This window comes from Ambystoma mexicanum, chromosome 2p, assembly GCF_040938575.1.
Source record: "Ambystoma mexicanum isolate Mex_15411 chromosome 2p, UKY_AmexF1_1, whole genome shotgun sequence".
NCBI classification, from domain to species: domain Eukaryota; kingdom Metazoa; phylum Chordata; class Amphibia; order Caudata; family Ambystomatidae; genus Ambystoma; species Ambystoma mexicanum.
This window is the reverse complement of record NC_090923.1, coordinates 336,660,953-336,675,615: the sequence shown is the minus strand read 5'-3', so window position 1 is coordinate 336,675,615 and position 14,663 is coordinate 336,660,953. Positions and strand designations below refer to the sequence as shown.

The 14,663-nt window shown below is 46.6% G+C and overlaps 1 protein-coding gene across 4 annotated transcripts in view; it reads left to right on the top strand.

Moving 5' to 3' along the window:
* Nucleotides 1-14,390, top strand: part of ARHGEF3 (Rho guanine nucleotide exchange factor 3) — a 1,464,987-nt gene extending 1,450,597 nt beyond the window's left edge. For 3 of the 4 annotated variants that reach the window (XM_069643668.1, XM_069643670.1, XM_069643669.1), the window contains 3 exons: nt 233-400; nt 12,217-12,403; nt 13,292-13,774. In XM_069643668.1, the coding sequence (XP_069499769.1) occupies nt 233-400; nt 12,217-12,403; nt 13,292-13,641 (705 nt within the window). In that variant the 3' untranslated portion in view covers nt 13,642-13,774. Of the gene's footprint in view, nt 1-232; nt 401-12,216; nt 12,404-13,291 lie in introns of all 4 variants that reach the window. The other variant, XM_069643671.1, reaches the window with a different exon arrangement.
* Nucleotides 14,391-14,663: the final 273 nt, after the last annotated feature.

The window sequence follows — 14,663 nt, the reverse complement described above, 5'->3', positions numbered from 1 at the left end:
GTCATTAACTTAATATGGTGAGCACTGCGTTTGTTGGAAATCGCCGGATATGCACGCATCGAATTAGCCAGCTTGTGTCTCAGCTGATTATGGCGCTGGGCCTCTGAACTCTTTTCATAAACTCCTGCATCTATTTGTCAGCCGGAGGATAGTGGGGAATTGCGCTACTCCTTGGGTTTGAAGACATCTCTCGCTCTGATCTTTTATTTATTTTTTTATTTTTGTACTACAGATCAACATTATTCAGGGGATTGTGGCAGAAATCAACATCAAGACTGGTGAATCGGAATGCCAATATTACAAAGAAAGGCTTATTTATCTGGAGGGCCAAAACGACCCCTTGATTGACAACTCACGAGTATTGTGTTGCCATGGCGAACTGAAGAACAACAGAGGGGCGGTAAGCGTGCAATATTTATAATACTAGACGTCTTAGGTGTTTCCTCTGTCAAAGAGGTACGTTGTAATAATGGTTAAAGCAGGCCACACTTCTTGTTTATTGTTCCTATTTATTATTTCTACTTATTTACTGTGCTACTACCTGTCCATATTCTACTGTGTGCTAATGTCTTTTCATATGTACTTCTGTACCATAAGCTGTCTTGCATAGCGCCCAGATACCCTAGGGTGAGGCGCGCTGTATAAATAATAAACAAACAAACAATACCCTATGTACTGCACTTCCCATTCCCCTCCCACTTTTCTCCTTCCCCACCTCTCCTGCACTTGCGTGATCTCAGTGTCCTCAGTGTCACCTGGCCTAGTAAGATCGTTGTCTGTTTTTCCCCTCTGTTCCCCTCCGTCGCGCCTTGAAACACTTGTGTATAGGCGCGTTATAAATGCCATATCATATCAAACTGAGCATCGCGAGGTGTCGCCACCTGTCTTTGTATGCAGGCCTCCATATTCACAAAGGGGACTGGTCTGCGCTGCAAGTGTCTTGGGGCCCGAACCACCATTACACATGGGTTGCGTTGAGAGGCTTCTGTTCTGCGTAGTTTGTCTGTGGAGTGGAGTACTGGGCACCCCGCCAAGTGTATCCGGACCGTCGTCGGCTAGACGAAAGAAAATGAGCAAGGAGTGTAAGAACGTAGTAAAGTTGGAAATGGGTGCACCAAACTCAGGGAAGGAGGGAGGTAGCAGGGGAAGACTATGGAGTGGTGGTTACTCCTGGTAGGTGGACCTAGTCCATGGTCCTGCAAAAGAGAGGAGGAGTGTTGTGAAAATTGGCTTGCATATCAAAACACTGTGCTTGCACCGAAACTCTAGATGGGGATTGGGTACCTACACCAACATGACTGGGGCAGCGATGGTCAGACCCCCAGCTTCCTTGGTACAGGTGCACATTGCAAGTGATACGCCATTTAAAGGTTTTATCACCTTCAATCTATGAGTTTTGATTTACACTCCTGTTCCTTAACTCCAAAACTAAAAAATGAATGGAAGTGCTCTTGCAGTGAGTGAGCGTTTCCATTCTGCCTGCACTGAGCTTTCCCCCATGTCTGCCCTGCACCAAACAGGCCAGGCATTGGGAAAGAGCCACAGAGGGCATTCACACCACTTTCCAAGGCGATTATTGTCACTGTTAACGTAGAGCAATTTGCAGAACCATAAAACACCACCCAGTGGTGGTGGATACCTAGCCAGCAAATTAAGTCGCACTAACGAAAGCACCTAAAAATGGTGTTCATTACCACCAAAAATAAGATCAGCTCTGAGCTCGTCTTAAAATGTCATAACCAGAACCAGTTTCCACTACTTAAAGTGTAGGCCAGACCGGGTCACCAAACATTCAAATGATCAGGGCAGTGGTTTGTGCGACACTTTGGTCAGTGGTATATTTTTGCTTCTTTCAGCCAGTTTTCCCAATTGGCTGGATTGTGCCATGCTGCAAACATGACATCAGTAGCAGTGTTGTGCCATTGGTCTATTTACTTCTACTTCAGGTAGTAATTGCCACCTACAATTTTACAATCGGGCATAGCAATATTCAGTATTTTATGCAGTATTTTACGATTACTCGTGGTTCATAAATAGTAGTGGCCAGACCCCGAAACATGCATAGTTCTCCATGTAGGTTATTCTTAAATGTTTTTACATCTCTAAGCTCACGGAGGAGAGTCCAGTTTTCTGCTGCTGCACCCGAGTAATAACAGTGACAAGGAGTAAGACAGGAATAATTCCGTGGCAGCAGAGTCACACATGAGAGCCAATGATGGCCATCTGCAAGAAAACCGGCGCACAAGGGTCCAGCACAAGACACAGAGAGAGGAGAAGGCAGTGCCCTGAGGGGCTGCGGCTTGGGATATTTGGGAATTCGTAATCGAGTCATGCTGGACCAGAGAAACCAGGCGAACAACGGAAGAGGTGGGTTAGACCACAGGAGCAAGAATAGAACCCATAGGTTGGATAGTAGGAACGAGAGCAAGGCTACGTGTATGCGTGTCTTTTCTCTGCTAGCATTCACTTTGCTATGACTTGTCACATTTACTTCTCCAGACATTTACTGTGTCTACTTTTTCTACATTCACCCAGCCATACATTTACTTTGGGCCTCATTACGACCCAGGCGGTAATCTGCCGTCATTACCGCCATGGCGTAATGAGCTTTTACGCCGTGGGCCGATGGCGTAAAGAGCGCCACATTATGACCTATCGCGCACGAGCATTACGCCATGGCGGTAATGCAATTAACGCCATGGCGGAAAAGGCCCCTACCGGCATCGTAGGGCGAGCAAGGTGCACTTCCGCCACCGTAAGTAGCGGCCACCGTAATTAGCGGTGGCCGCAATTAGCGGTCACCGTGAAAAGCAGAACCGGAAATAGCGTCATCGCGGCGGAACGGGAAACAGCACGTCGGCCATCTGTAAAAACACAATCCATTGCCATCCTTCCGAACAACACCAGATCCAACCCTGACACCTGTCCCAACCAATCACCCACCCATCCAACTACCCAAAAATGCCTAAAGTTGTTAAGAAGGCATGTGACCGCCAACGCCAGGAAAGATTTAGCCGGTAGGAACTCTGCATGCTTGCGGAGACCCTGCAAGACAACGCAGCTGTCGTTTTCTCGCCGGAAATGACCAGGCCAGCGATAGCAAAAAAGAAGGCCATCTGGGCCCTGGTGGCCGAGCGCGTCAGCGCGGAGGGGACCGTACCCCGCACCCCACAGCGGTGCAGGAAGCGCTGGGATGACCTTCGCATATGGGTCAGAGCCGTCATCTCTGCGAACCGCAACCTTGCCCTGGGTACCGGTGGAGGTTCGGAATCCCCACTAAAACTCCAACCGTGGGAGGAGATTTGTGCAACCACGATTGGCATGGAAGGCATTGAAGGCGTCGGAGGGATGGAAAGGGGAGTTCCGACATCAGGCGATGAAGGTAGGTGCCTCAAACAAGATATGCCATAGTCACTGCAGTCCATTCATGTGTAGCACAAGGTTGCCCTAGAGTGTAAATGCAACACATTAGCTCCACACTGCCCATAGCCACATGCGAGCACCACCCTGTATACACTGCTGGCACCCACATACCTGCGTCCACATTCCACACAAAAAGGAGACAACCTGCATGGCCCTGCCTGAAATCTGCCTCATCTACTGACCAGAATAATGTCAATCATTGTCATTCCAAGGTCCGCAGACCCATCAATAACGCCCTCCCTCCTTTGCTCCACCACAGGCACAGATTCACACCCCGAGGACCAGGACATCCCTGCGACGAAGAAAGCCAAGAAGGCCAATAATACCATCCCCGCACCCTCAACCTCAGCTGCAGTGAGGCAGACCCCACAACAAGCAGAATCCACTGCAAGCAAACCGGACGGCCCACCGGCAAGCACCCCTGTAGGCAGCAGGCCAGCAGCAGCAGCTCCACCTGTACCAACATTGCCTGCCACAAAAGGCACCGGGTCTGCGGCCAGCAGCAACATGGGTGAAACAGCTGCAATTTCTGCATGTTCAGACTCTGACATTGAGGAGCACGAAGTCAGAAGCCCCACTGACCTTCTACATTCCCCCTGTTTGTCAAACGCCAGCCCCCATGAGGATCACACACAGGGGCACACAGAGGAAGAGGAGTGGCCTTCTACCCCATGCCCAGTCCTCAGTCCACAGGAGGGGAGCAGCCCCTCCATCACACCACCAGCACTGGGCATGGCCCAGCAGGGGCAGCAGTCCCTCGAGGACATCATAGAACCGCAGCAACAATTGTCCACGATGCTGACTGAGCATGCCACGGAATGTGTGGGGGCTAGGGCAACCATTGAACAGGCCACGGAGACCCTAAGGGCCGACGTAGCGCAGAGCACTGCCACCCTGAGGGATGCCATGCAGGCCATGTCTAGGGACATCTGTGGTGAACTTGCCGGGTTGCGTCGTGCGCTCACTGAGCTCACCCACACCCTACAGGATGTGCATGCACGGGGGCAGACAGGGACATCCTCCGCTGCCAGTTCTGCACAGAGCAGCCCCGTCCGACGTTCCGGACGTAACCTGCGCTCCACAGCCAGGGGTGCCCCGGGGGCCGGGAGAGGGGGCTTGTAACAGCCTGTGGCCACTGTCACAGGCATCTGTTGACACTTACATGGGGTGTGTTGGGGTGTGCAGGGAGGAGGTGGGAGGGGGTGTGTTGGGGTGTGCAGGGGGGAGGTGGGAGGGGGTGTGTTGGGGTGTGCAGGGAGGAGGTGGGAGGGGGTGTGTTGGGGTGTGCAGGGGGGAGGGGTTGTGTCACGACGTTTTATGATTGAAATACACTTTTTGCTTTCCCGAAATGAAATGTGTGGACATTTTCATTGCATATGTGTGCTTTATTGGTGTACAGTCCACAGTGTGCATGTCCCAGAGACACACAGTGCCCCAAGTGCAGTCTCCATGTGATACACACCAGCCGTGTGTGCTAGAAGCAGTGGTCGATGATAGTTTGGCGTATTGCACGCCCCTCCTGTGCATCGCCTCCTCCATGGGGTGCCGCCCCATCTGCACCCTCCTCATCCTCATCGTCAGGTGGTTGCAGTTCTGCGTCAGGGGGCAGGGGCACATTCCGTCTGATGCACATATTGTGTAGCATGACACATGCCATGACGATCTTTGCCACCTTCTCATGGCGGTACAGGAGTGCCCCACCAGACCTGCTGAGGCTTCGGAACCGTGCCTTCAATAGGCCGAATGTCTGCTCTATGACCACACGGGTACGTGTATGTGCACGGTTGAAGTCCTCCTCGTGCTGGTTCTGCGGGTTCCGGACTGGTGTAAGGAGCCACCTCTTCAGGGGATAGCCTGCATCACCTGTATGTAGGTGAGAATGTATGTGTCAGTCATGTCGTCTGATCAAGAACATGATGTGCCACCATGGCTTGCATCCAACTGTTACTTTGGCTCACTTCTACATGCACTAATTGATTCACGCAATGCAACCAGTTATGCTCATGGCTCCCATGGCCTGTTTTGCATGCCATCACCCAATGTATGCAGAGTGGTTGAGTGCATTGTGAGTGCCCATCCACTGTGTCCGTTCATGCCGTTTGGTTAGTTGGCCTGGCACATGTCCTGTGATGGCAATGCACACATTATTGCAACATTGCTGTGGGCCTCATCATGACCCCAGTGAGCAATGCTGATGTAAACAGGGACATTTTGGGGGCCCTGCTGTCTGTGTAATGGTGTGTTGATGTTTCTGTCCGTCATGTGCCTCCTTCGTGGGCAGTTATGGGGGACAGGCCTATAGGTTGATGGTGTTTGGTGACGTGCATGTAGGTGCTTTTCATTGTTGACAATGTGGTCTGATTTGGTAGAATGCACTTGCAGATGGTTGTGTCATGGTTGGGACACAACCTCATTCACATGGTAGGGCTGCTATTGGCTTTACTGGTGTTGGGTGGAGTATGGGTTGCTTCAGGGTATCCTCTGGCTCTGTTCTCTCTGCTACTCACAGCCAGGTGGAGTATGCATCATTCCCCCCCCCCCTTTCAGCCAGGTGGAGTATGCATCATTCCCCCCCCTTTCAGCCAGGTGGAGTATGCATCATTCCCCCTCCCCCCCTTTCAGCCAGGTGGAGTATGCATCATCCCCCCCTTTCAGCCAGGTGGAGTATGCATCATTCCCCCCCCCTTTCAGCCAGGTGGAGTATGCATCATTCCCCCCCCCTTTCAGCCAGGTGGAGTATGCATCATTCCCCCCCCTTTCAGCCAGGTGGAGTATGCATCGGTACGTCATTCACCTGCCCACTTCCATGACATTGGACTCACCGAGTAGCCAGGATCTTGGGCCTGCATGTCGCTCCATGTAGCGTGATATTGTGGAGTTCCTCAGGACCATAGAATCATGGGTTGATCCGGGGAATCGGGCACAACAATGTGTGATGATCTTGTTGGAGTCACAGACCATTTGCACGTTGATTGAGTGGAACTGTTTCCGGTTGCGGTACGGTACCTCCATGGCACGTGGAACCACCAATTCCACATGGGTGCAGTCGATGGCACCAATGCAACCGGGTATGCCGGCTAGTGCATGGAAACCCACTTTGGTGTTTGCAATCTCCTGGGCAGTCCGTGGTAATGAGATGTGGTCGTCTGTGTGCTTGAGGAGGGCATCGACCACTTGGTTGAGTGTTCGTGAGAATAATGGTTGTGAAATGCCATGCAAGTGCCCCACTGTGTGCTGGTAGGTGCCTGTGGCCAGGAAGTGGAGTACAGACACTACCTTCAGTAGGGGTGGGATGGCGGTTGGATTTCATGCTGACGATGTCGTTGTGTGTCATGTCTACGATGGCGGTGATGGTGTCCCGGTCCAAACGGTACAGGGTGTGGATCTGCTCAGCAGTGAGGTTGAATGGATTGGCTCTGATGCGTGGGATTGGGGGCTGCCTGCGTGGTGGCACTGGCTGTGCTGGTGGGGCTTGCTGGGCCTGCCTTGCCCTCCTTCTCCTCCTGCGTCTCCTCTGTGCTGCCTGTTGTTGTTGTTGCTGTTGTAGCACTTGCATTGCTATCAGGTCCTCCAGCCCCAACATTGCTAGTCGTATTGGTATCATTGTGGAGTGTGACTGGGTGTGGGAAGGGGTGGGGTGTGCTCTTTTTGTACTTCCTGAGTCTCTATTGCCTTCACCTGTGCTGTTTCTGTGCACCTGTGGCAGCTGCATTCACTTTACATGGCCCTTTACGGTTGGTTCGCGATGGCGTAATTAGCACCATGGCGGTAAGGTACTTAACGGGCTGGGTGATGGCGTTAGGTGCATGTCCGCTTGGGTCGGCATTCGCGTACCTTTCCGCCATGGCGCTAAGTACGGTGTGGGAGGTCGCGTGCGCGCGCCCTTGGCGCAGTTAGCGGCAGCGTTAACTACGATGCCGCTAGTGGCATCGTAGTTAACGGTCACGGGTCATGATCGGACCTGGCAGAAAACGATGGCGGTAACCATTTACCTCCATCGTTTTTCACTTAGCGCCAGGGTCGTAATGAGGCTCTTTGTCATTGCAGGGGAGAAAGCCCTGCACCCACCTCATTGATACCCCATATTCTTGCCCTAGCTACCCTTTTATGCCTTACCACATCCAGTACCATCTTCACTATGCAAGCAGAAAAAGTAAAGGCATGACAAAGTAAATGCCTTTGCCATATTTTGCCCATGACAAATTAAGGAACTAATTAGGTGTTGTTTGCACTTGTCTGTGAGATATTATGCTTGGAAATTTGAGTTAATTATGAGATTTATTTCTTAAATGACTAAATGAAAAGTTTATGTTTAAACTATATCATTTTAATTAAAAAAAAGAAATAAAATGTCTGGCAATGTGAATGTTTGACAAAATAAGTGTGAACATGAGTAGGTGTAGAAGCAGCAGGTTGGTTCACAGAAACAAACGGAGGCAGCAGGTTGGTACAGAGAAACGGAAACCTGAACGGAGACAGCAGGATGTACTACAGGGGCAGCAGCAAGAATCGAGGCAGGGGCTGGACCACAGGAACAGAATGAAGAATGGCAACACCAGGCTAACCAGGCATGGACCGGTGAAAGAAGGGAACCAACAAGTGGAACACAAGAACGGTAGCAAGAGCAGAAACAGCAGTCTTGGCAATAGGAACAGGAACAGGCATGGAAGCAGAAAGCTGTGCTCAAACAGAATCAAGAATATAGGGAGCAGGCTGGACTGCAGTGACTTGAGCAAGAATGTTGCATTCTAATCCTGGATATACCTCACTCTGCTGCTGGGCACTCTGGCAGATGTGAAAGGGGCGGCGGCGGGGTTATGTTAGTGGAGAAGAGAGGGGAAATTACAATTGCAAATTCTTGTACACACACGCATTGCAATATAGTCGAACATGCATGCATATAAACACTTTTTTTGTTTTTTGTTTTACTTACTGTTGCACATATTGCTGTATTAGTGGTCTTCTTTTGGTCCAGGCACCTTTTTTCACAGCAGGTTTGATAGTTCAGTATGGTAAGTAGTCACTTTTGAGATCTGTATGAAACCTGTAAGCTGCATGTTCCTGTCCCACAAAGACTGAATTAGCGTGTCTTCCTTCCGTGGGCCATATGTTCAGTACCTTAAGGGTTGGGTAATAGCAGCACCTGTTATTTACACTGCTATGTAATGGGAAAACTCAGTTGCAAGAGCTTAATAAAATAATTACTACGCCGTCCTAGCATATCTTAAAGGTGAATATCGGTTGGTAATTCATAGGGTCACTTCTATCCCCCTTCTTTAATATCGGAAATTCCTGAGTGATCGCTTCCAGGAAGGGGGCGTAGGTCCCAGTGACTTACTATTTGTCATTGATAAGGTTAAATGTATAGGTAACTGTCTTCTTTTGAATTTGAAAAGCATATTTGTATAAGATGTAATGACAATTATGCACGGTGTAATAACAGTATCTAAGTTCCATCGATTACATAGGCCTCTATGATGTTTCTTTGTAGATGCGTAATTGTCAACCTTGTTCCATTGCAGTCTCTATGATGGAATACGACTGCATAGTAGCATAATTACAGCACCAGCTTTCAGTTTTAACTCGTGAGGAGGCATTAATCCTACAGCATTTCGCTCTTTAGAGACTGAAATGTTGAGCTGGTAATTAACTGTTCATTGACAATGGTACCGCTGTTCCCTGTGTGAAGAGAAGTGGGGGTGGAAAGAAGTAACTTGAAATTATTCTGATTGTTTGCGATAGTGGAAGGTGAAGGTGACCACATAGAACCGTGCTCCTTCGGTTGTTAAAATGATAACTGTTGTTGAATTGGAAGGGCACATAGAGGTGCACTTTGCTATTTGGACAGCAGAAGGCAACCTAATACTGATGAATTGCATCAGCTGCGTACGGAAACATACCTAAGCATTAGTTATGTATATAGATGTTGAGCAGCGTTAATAAGCACAGAGCTGTTATGGTTTGATTGTGAGAGCATTTTGGGAATGCATCTGCAGTAGATCTGCCCTTTCGACTCAGTGAACAATGCCAAAAAGAGGGCATTTTGGTACATCAATGAAGCCAGGGAAATGATGGCAACTTTCAGATCGAATTCAGTGAAAATCTGCTTAAGTGGCAGATTGTGCGAGCATGGATTAAACATCAACGTCTCTTAACAGTACTAGGCCCAATGTTTAAATCTCTAAATCTCAGGAAGAGAGTTTAGTGCATGAAAGAAATGGTGACTGACTCTCTAGTCATATTTAAAAAGCATGTAATCCAGTTTTCACCACTTTCAATCACATTTAGACCACGTAAGAGTAAAGTGCTGGCCTCTAAAATGAGGGCAGCCTCCACTTCACAAATCCCGACATCCTTCTCAGGTTGATCAATCAAGCACAGTTGAAAATGGCATACTAATAACAACTGTCATTATAGCGCTTGGAGTGTGAATGAATCCGACATGAAGTGCAGTATTAGAAAATTACATTATCATCTTCATTGTGTATTAATTACACATTGACACAATTAAGTCAAGATATTGCATTGAGGCCAACAGTATTGGGGACTACACGCTTATAGTTAAATTCACTTATTCATGGAACATTCTCTACATTTCAGGAACGTTTTACATACAAGTAAAGATGTTCAATTTTTCTAAAATTCTGATGCCACATTTATTTATGCCAAGACCAGGTTGGTATATATCATTTGGACATCTGGTGTATTTTTGGACATTTGAAACCTTCCCAAGTTTTAAAGTGTTTCTGGCCTGCGAAAAAGGTGTTTATAAATGAGCAAATCCTTGCTGAAGTATCGCTCTTGTATGGCAGACGGACCGACACGTTGTCCTTGTCACAAGTAAGGAGGCAGAGGGAAACCAGCATTGGCAATGCCAACAGTTCTGTTTAGGAAAGGCATTTGCCTGACACTGCCTTAGAGGTATTAACTAGCCATCAATGGTAGCTGCTTCAAAATGGTACGAGTACCTGGGCATATAATAGCAATGCCTGTCATTGCCTAAGATTTATACACAAGCCAAAACTGTTGGCTTTGCCAACACTTGTTTTCAACATGCTGTCAGTGAAGGACACGCATAGTGCTTATAAATTGAGTGACTGAAGGCAGACCCGGTTAAGAAATGTTTTATTACACCAGTAGCATATTTACAGCTCCTATTATGTCATTCACTTTCAGAAGTTTGATGGTAAGGCTTGATAATGTTAGCTCAAAAAGATACCAGGAGGATGTGTTTTGGGCAGGGCGTGGCAAGATGTGGGTGGGAATTGCCATAGGGATTAATATGGCCATGGGCAGTCAAATAACCAAACAACACCTACAAGCTTTGTGTCCCTTCTCATATTCCAATTCTCCCTAGCTGGACTGTAACACAATAGTTTCAGCTAGAGTGTCAGCTAATAGCCAAAACAAAAAATGGCGCTAATTGAATTACTCCTATTTGTACCACTCCTCCAAATGATGTGGTTGGAGGATAGTAGGAGGGATTTCCTCCAGAAAAACGGAGCAATTATTATAAGTGGAATTACTGCAGGTGGCAATATGTCCAACGCCCAGGGGAGTCCTTTCAGAATCCTTACATATGGGGATAAACAAAACTCCGAATTCTGAGGATCTACCTCCGCATCCCCCAGTAGTAACGTTAAACAAGTTTGGAGGAATTAATTCCGCCAATGCCATCGTGAGTTCCACTGTCTTGCAATTTATGAACGTCACTTAAATGGGTTTGCGTGTAAAATATTCAACGTGTGTCCATATGCCCTGCGAATGAGCCGACAGTTTGCCCTGGGAACGCTTCCGTTTATCTTTTTCTAACAAGCCATGTCGACGACAGCAGTGGGACAGATTGTTTTTTTTGTTTAGAGTCTGGCCGCGTCGTTTAGTGGTGTGGTTGCATCGGCCCTGTTGGGTAGGGGCCTGTGGGTGAGTGATGGGAAGGTCACAGGGGCCTTGTCCTTTCACGGGTTCTTTCATGTCGCAGCTTTAGAACAGACCGTCATGTTTCAGGCATTTCCCTTGGCCGCCTCACAAACATCAGTCAACAGCCTCCTCCCACCCCTCCTCCACCTCGCCATGACCTTTAAAGAACCGAGGTTAACATGAACTCCTCCTGGAGGCCCTGACTTTGATCATTTGGCTTTGTTTATTGCACTCTGCTTCTCCTAGAAAATGCTGCGATGGAAATTGAGTGCCTGTGCACGAAGCAGCTAATGAGCCCTCCCTGTGGGATAGATTGTGAAGTTACTAATCACCCATTAATTAAGCACTTGTTTTATGTTTTATACTCATCCATGGTAATTGATCCAGGGAATTATCTTTAATTATCTTTAATTATTTATAAACAAGACCATTTATAGATTTTTTTAAAATATGCTCTCCGTTAGGGTAATTAACAAATAAAAATAACAGAGGGTTTTTTTTGTCCATCAGACATGCTTTTTTTCTGTCTGAGCTGCTCATTTTTGGGATTTTGAAATAAAAGGCTGTATGTTCTTAAATTTTGTTTCACTGTAGGTTTTCAGAGACATAAACCTCTTCAAATATTCCAAGAAAACATTTATTTGCGGACAATCCTAGATTATTATTATTTTAAGAAATGTTTTTTTCCATGTTAAATTATATTAACAGAAGAATAGTTTACAACTGCTGTCATTTCGATTTGAATCCGTCACTTTGGTATTTCGAAAGAACACAAACTTTGTTTCTAATGACCAAATGATCTTGCGTGATGCATTATAGTTCACGCGGCTGGTAGCAGGAAGATGCCAATTTATACATATATCTGTTATTTTTCAGAAACTGCACGTCTTCCTGTTTCAAGAAGTGCTGGTTATTACAAGAATGTTGACCCAAAATGAACAACTCTTCTACCAACTCTACCGGCAGCCAATTCCAGTGAAGGATCTACTGCTGGAAGACTTACAGGACGGCGAAGTGCGGGTTGGAGGATCCATACGCGGTGCCTTTAGCAACAATGAAAGAAGTACGGATATACCTCTACGGGTATTGGGGTTGCTATTCTAGACCCTTTTACAGGATGCTTCCAATATAATCTAGGCATGTGTCCTTCAGACGCAAGGCACAACCCAGTCGATGGAACCAGCTCAATTGACCTTTTTAGACAGAGTTGAGGAATGAGATGCGGTTCCCTTCCTTACTTCTGGAAATACTCCTGGTTATTTGTAGTATTGAGTTTGTGTTCCTTTCTCACTAGAAAACAGGTAATCTCTGAATTGATCTCCTGCTCTAGTCTAGAACCTTTTTTTAAATCTTTTTCTCCCTTTCCTCTTTCTGGTCTTTCTTGTGCTTTAATCTTGTCTAAATTTTGTGTATAATGTGGCCTCTCATTTATTTATGTGACAAGTAAATACCTTATGCTTTCTTATGTAGGCTTTGATTACAGAGTCAGTACACCTATTTTTGCCATTCTGGATGAGGGACATTATGGCAAACCCATCCATTTTACTGTCTCCTCTGCCACATTGAACTCTAACGACATCCAATCGACAGTGGTATGGGGAACGCTGTCCCAGTAGTAGAATATTCCCACCATGCCTTTTTACAGACTTGTTCATATTTGCAATTTTAGTAATGGCCAATTTAACTTAATGATCAACCCTTATGTTATACCTTTTGTCTTTTGAAGCAGTTACAAGAAAGGGACACATTTCTTTTGTGTGCTAGATATTTCTCAAACCGGCATCAGTTCCTTGATTTTGATGATAGTTTGATTTGCAGAAATGTAGCATTTGTTCCCTTGCTAAGGCATATAAATGTCTGCACTACAAGGGGTATACTGCTCTGACACCTGTTTGAAACCTCCATGTGTAGCCCACAGTGTGATTCTAAAATATCTCTCTTGCTCTTTCAGTTAAAAACTTCTTCAGAGTAAGCTTCAAAAGTGGGAGCCAGAGCCAGACCCACTCACTTCAAGCCAATGACACCTTCAACAAGCAGCAGTGGCTCAACTGTATCCGACAAGCCAAAGAAGCTGTGATCTTAGCCGCCGGTGAAGACACTGTTCTCGATCCCGAAGTGAGTTTACTGATCGCTTCGTGCTCCAGTACTGAATTACACCAGGGCACCAAATCCGAGCAAATGGACCATTCAGACAGTATCTCAGACTGTAGCATGGACATCAGCGAGGTCAGCGTGGACTGTGAGCAAATGGAGCAAACAAACTGTTGTGAAACAAATGAACAGATTGAAAGCAATGTTTGACAGAAACACATACAGTGTGCGGACGGAACCCTGTGTCTTACCTGTACAGTATTTGCATTCCATACATGGAGCAGTGTGAAGAAGCACTTTTTGAACATTTTCGTGATGGTGTCGGCCCAGTCCTTTTTTTTTTGTCCTTTTCTTTGTTGTAGCATATGTTGTACTACCGTCAATGGCAATCATGTCTGTGCTTGATCGTGTCTGCTAACCCCACTATCCTCCGACATGTTCTATAAGCATCTTGATGGATGAAAGCAGCACGCAACAAGCTCTTTTCATAGTACTGCTCGGGAATCAACTATCTCAATACAGTTTATGTCTATGTGAAGTCAAGGAACTGTTCCATATATCGTAGTGCTCGTGCCCACCTCCCACGGATGAATAACCACATCTCGATGTGTTCATTGAAGTATCTGCAGCAAATCCGCATTCCAAGTGGAGCAATCGTGCTTTGGGTTATACGATGAATGCTTTTTGAAAATCCAGTTGATGTTTTAAAAAAGTAATTAATTGTAAAAATGTTCTGTTACAATGTGGTAATGTGGGATAAAAATGAAATCACAGTTGAACCATCGGCAGCGCGGCAAGAGGTACAGTATATTTGGAACATTCATTGAAGGACTGTATGATGCAGGAACCTTACCGCACCAGGACTTTCATAATTTTGTTTTGCCAATCACATGACAGCATCAGCAGTAAACACTGCTCAAGAATCGGAGAACTGCTGGAAATAAAGATATGGACCTTTATTGAAAGTGTGGTGCAAATTACGCAACTACTCTACTTCCATTGCGGAAGATTAAGATATGCAGTCCAGTGGGAACATGGTAGTGCTAAAGGAAGAATTCTAAGACCTCCCCTAGATTAAAACTCTGTAATAAACTTCTAATAATTGTCTGGGTGCAACTGGAGTAGCACTACCCCATCAAATAAGTAGCATGCATAAGGTTCAGTACAATTAACACGTGCTTTATTGCATATACTGGATTGAATGTTTCCGTGGGATTTCCGAGTGAATTATC